The sequence below is a fragment of the Cyprinodon variegatus genome, unplaced genomic scaffold, assembly GCF_000732505.1.
Source record: "Cyprinodon variegatus isolate N-32 unplaced genomic scaffold, C_variegatus-1.0 Scaffold154, whole genome shotgun sequence".
Classification (NCBI taxonomy): Eukaryota; Metazoa; Chordata; class Actinopteri; order Cyprinodontiformes; family Cyprinodontidae; genus Cyprinodon; species Cyprinodon variegatus.
The window spans coordinates 874,554-879,624 of NW_015150607.1; the positions used below are offsets into that span (position 1 = coordinate 874,554).

The 5,071-nt window shown below is 34.3% G+C and overlaps 1 protein-coding gene across 1 annotated transcript in view; it reads left to right on the plus strand.

The window, feature by feature from the left end:
- malrd1 (MAM and LDL receptor class A domain containing 1) overlaps nt 1-5,071 on the plus strand; it is a 66,738-nt gene that overhangs the window by 5,091 nt on the left and 56,576 nt on the right. The window contains exons 5-7 of the mRNA XM_015377454.1: nt 2,094-2,225; nt 3,258-3,410; nt 4,886-4,991. Coding sequence (XP_015232940.1) covers nt 2,094-2,225; nt 3,258-3,410; nt 4,886-4,991 — 391 coding nt within the window. The remainder of the gene's footprint in view (nt 1-2,093; nt 2,226-3,257; nt 3,411-4,885; nt 4,992-5,071) is intronic.

Genomic DNA, 5,071 nt, shown 5'->3' on the forward strand with positions numbered 1-5,071 from the left:
TAACTTCCTGTTGTTATGAATATTTGAAAGAATGGCGGCTCATCCTATTTTTTGGTTTCATTTTGGGCCAGCTTCTTCTTTACTCATTCTTTCCCATATATCACTGTTAATAGATTAGACGTGGCTATTTGGAACTGCCTAAAAATAATATTATTCCAATTATTTTTTCTATGTTTCTTGGTTACTATTTTTGTGTCTGAAAATGCAGCAGCTGCATTTTACGTTCGGTCTGGCAGATTTTATTTGAAATATATTTTTTAATTATTTCAATAAGATAGTTTGATAGATAGTTTTTTTTTTTATGTATGTGATCACTGATAAATGTTTATTTGTGGTACTCTGTTCTGGGTGACTCATTAGAACATTAATTTTGGGATGATTAAAAACTGTGAAAAATCTCATTTAAATTATATAGTTTTTCTTACCCTAACCTGTGCATGTTTTTGCAAAAATGCTGGGTAGTCCCACTATGTCTGATCTATTTGACCTAGTGCACCAATCTGTGTGTCCTGGGAAATGCATTCAAAACAAGGACATATTTCTTTTAAACCAAAATTCTCAACATACCTGCTTCCTCTAAACTGGGAGCCCTGTTTAACAGGTAGTAAAGGACGTACTCATCAATGTGTTCAAGGAGGCATTATGAGGTTAATTTCTTGTGTTTAAGGAGATAATTTTCATTTCATCAATTAGAAACCAGGTTTAGTCTTCTTTCAGGCAATCGGAGTGATATTTCTACCAACATTCAGATGACATTTTTATTCCTGTGGACATAGTGCAATATCATCTCTAGCTCAGCCTTACCAACAGCTCTTTTCATTTGTCCTGTTCAGATAATGCTTATAATTCATGCCAATTATCAATATTTCTTAGTGGGCCCCACTTTTGATTGAAAGGAAAAGGTTTGTGCCCTCTCTAACCATTCGGTTTCACAGTTGAACAAAAAAATGCCCAGTGAACAATGACACAATGTTGAATGTCACATGCAGTTAAACTTTATTGAAATTGAAAATACAGCCTCCTTAAAATTACAAAACTACTAAGTTTTTGCTTTGATTTTACTTAGTAAATAATATCAACATTACCCATGACATATGTTTTTGATTACTTATAAAAAATTGGTCATTTATCTCGTTAATTTCTACAATGATCCTGCTGCAATTTTACCAAGCCCTCCCTGGGTATTGTGCTCCCTAAATTATTGGAACATTTACCAGAAATTGTTTTGATTATAGCATTCTGTCTCTTGAAATAGACATCTACTTGCATGTGACTTTCAGGACTTGATAATAGTATGCAAGTCAGGTTGTATTGTACAAATGTAAGCTGCATCAGTCAAATAGTTTTTTATTTTATAATTCCTTGCTTTTCTTTTTTGCAGTTGCCATTTTACAGCTTAAATTAGTCCTTAAAAAATGTTAATTACAATAGAATCTGAAAGTACCATACCATACCATACCATACCATACCATACCATACCATACCATACCATACCATACCATACCATACCATACCATACCATACCATACCATCTTTATTATAAAGCGTTTTATACACCGACCACAGTGCTGTACACAATCAAAATATACAATGCAATTATAAAATAGAAATTATTAAAAATAAATACATATTAATATTCAGACACAATAAAAAAATTGAAACCTCTTAGATGCCAAAAGCCAAAGAAAGAAGATGGGTCTTAAGAAGAGACTTAAAATGGCAATTAAATGATTAACATCAGAAGCCAGCTAATAGCTATTTAAAAAAAACAAAAAAACGAGGCAGTACTTCTGATGGCTTTCCATTGATCTTTATAGTTTGCCTCTGAGTAAATTAAAAATATTGAGTCTTAGCTGTACTATGGATCAAAGGCTGGAATATTTCTGCAGAGTTTAACCAAATGCACCATGGGCATCACTAACTTAATTTGTTCTATCCACCTGGTTCTTTCCATGAAGATATTTTTATTATATAGTTGATTCAAATTAATCTGATCACGGATATCTCTTTGTGTTATGAAACAGCCTCCACTGCAGATATACTAGGGCTCCTTTAATCTTATTAATGTCTCATTTTCATTTTCTGTTTGGCAGAGGGCAGCATCCCCAGTCCTCCTCTGTGCCCTCCCTCATGGTTTGCCTGTGATGGAGGGGAGTGTATCGAGGAGAGCAAAGTGTGTGACTTCACAACACACTGTCCCAATGGAGAGGATGAAGCCAGCTGCCGTAAGAACCACTTTACGAAGCTGCACCAGGAAAAAAAATCCCATTTTAGTCCCACTGAGAGATGATTTTAGATGTATCATCTATTAAAAAAGCTGGCATGTTCTGATATTAGTTTGTATTGGATTGAAATGTTTCAGCAGTCTTTCTGCCGCTGCAGTCAAGAAATTGATTTTTTTTTTTTTTTAAAGAAAATGCTGTTAAGGACAGAAAAGACTGTATCTTCCTCAAGTGCTGATTGTTGTCTCTATGTCCAACTGTATCTGTTGCTGTACCTTTACTTTTTGAACTAGAGGAGTCCTTCATGCTGTTCAGTACAGGTTACAAACTGATTAGATTTATAAGTGTTCTTCAATCAGCCACATATTAAATTATAAAACTACTTTATCAGCTCTACGCCTGCTAAGGGTTTCAGATTTCAAAGTACTGCAGATGCAGCCAAATGAAAGCTTTTCAGAGTAGAAGATGTGAGTTAAAAATCAACTGATTTCTCTTTTTATTAACCACATCTTCTGTTTTTATTGTAAGTTAAAATACAGTGTAAACATGATGGCAACCATTCACTTATATTACATTTTACTTTCTTTATTTGCTGGCCACATCTACAATGTTGTGCATTTTTTGTGTGCACGGCATGTGCAAATGTAATAAAGTTTATTCAGTTACAGAATAGGTGCAGATTATTACAAAGCACCAATCTGTACTCAGCTACAGAGACCTGTGGTTATTATTGGTTTCTTTCCTCCTCTGATTAGTTTAGACTGAAGCTTTGTTCAAGCCAACAACTTCATCACAAAGACGAGAAAATTCTGCAAAGTTTACTTTGAACACTTCATTAGCAAACAGTTAGTGAATAAAACGTCACCTCCTAAACAATTAGGTCCAGCTGATTCAGTTTATAACATACCAACTAACAATGTCAATCTTCAGAGAAACAGCAAATGAATCAAATTAAGTCAGATCAGGTAAAAACTGTATTTTAAGCTATCCAGAGGGACAATATCTCTGCAGTTATTTGGTTTTCTTCCATTTCAGCCTCTGAATGTAACTTTGAAAACGGTTCATGCGGCTGGTATGAGCTCACTCCTGGAGATGGTTTTGACTGGATCAGAGGCTCATCTGACAATGTACCACCAGACTACTATGATCACCCACCACTACTGGACCACACCACTAACGACACTAACGGTAGAGAAAACAACGAGAACATCCACACGTATGACACATGCTACAAATAAAGAGAAATTGTACCAAGTGCATGGCATCCCGACCAGATATACTAGAAAGATACATTATTTAAAATCTACATCTGAAAATAGTATTTTGTTAGGTAAAATTGTTGTTTTTTTCCTTTTTTTAAATAGTCAAACAATAAATCTCTGCAAAGTATATCTCCTTCATTCATCACAATATTTCATCTATTTATTTGGCTTCATTACATCTTCCTGCTTCTTTCCTAAACAGAGACGACAGCTTAACAAGTCCTGTTAAAGCAAACAAGCAACATCTGTTGTTTTAGTCATGTTAAAGCAATCTGTTGGAGATTTTTATTTTTTGTGGAGCCTGCAGACAACATAAGATACAGTATTTATTTAACACTTCGAATATAAATATATTTTTTAGAATATACTGTAAAAAAAGTATCATGTTCTATAGCTATCTTCTGCTGCTTAATTATTTTCATACAAACAAAAAACTACAGAAAATTACTAAGTTTTCACAATGTTGTGGTTTAAGCAACAGATAAAATATTCTGATATTAGCACTGTAGCACAGCTCACTTTTACAGCCAGTTAGAAACAAGACTTTTAAAACTGGCTCACCCATGGCTGTTGCTAACAATTTTAAAATAACATTACAGAAAAGCAAAGTTTTACAGGATATTTGGAAAACAGCAGTTTAAAGCCAGTTCCACACTTATTTTGCAGGCTACAAGAGGATGTTAAAAAATAGCATAGCTGGCTTTCAGAGCAATCAGGGGAAAAAAGGTTCTCCATAGGCTGGGACTTAAAAGCCTATAGTTATATACTATAGAAAAATTGTTGATAATCATCATTAAACGTTAGGAAAGCAAGAGTTTGAAGCCAGGTCCCCATTTATTAATGCATACTAGTTTAGCACTAGCCTGCAAAACAGCAAGCAGTTATAACCAGTAAGAAGTGGCAGCTTATAACAGTTAAAAAAAATTATATATATATATATTTGCATTGAAATACAGCAGTGGCGCCAGTAATCTAAACAATTTATGGAAAAATTGGAAGCCCTCCCGAAATGCAAATAGTGCTCAGCTTTGAAGGGAGTTTTCACAACCATGTGCAGTGATACCCACAGCACATTCAGCTGATGTTTATATATTATCTCATTCTCAAATCAAGGAATAGTGGGATTAAACAAAGATTTTTTATGAAGAGTCTAAGATTTTTATGAGCATCCATAGATACAACTAAGGATGTGCTGTCACCATGGCAACTTTGATATGAACACTAAGGGGAGGGTAGAAAGCGGATCAGTCAGGCAAATGCATTAAAATGGATGAATTCGAGGTGTGAACAAAGTTATTTGTAAACAAACTGTGTAGTTTGAAATCATTTATTCTGTCAAAAATATTAATTTTATGTAGTTCAGTAAATAAAGGATATTAATGAAGGTATCTGTTACTGCAGGTCATTTCATGTTTGTTCTGAAAAACAGCAGCAGTCTCTATCCAAAAGCTGTTCTCAGAGGTCCCTGGTTTAAACAATCAGCCTCAAGATGCACAGTGACTTTTTGGTGAGTGACCTGTCACATCCTTTACTCTCCATGGTTTGCTATTCTTTTTTTTTTTTTTTAATCATCTAGAGCTTTTCACA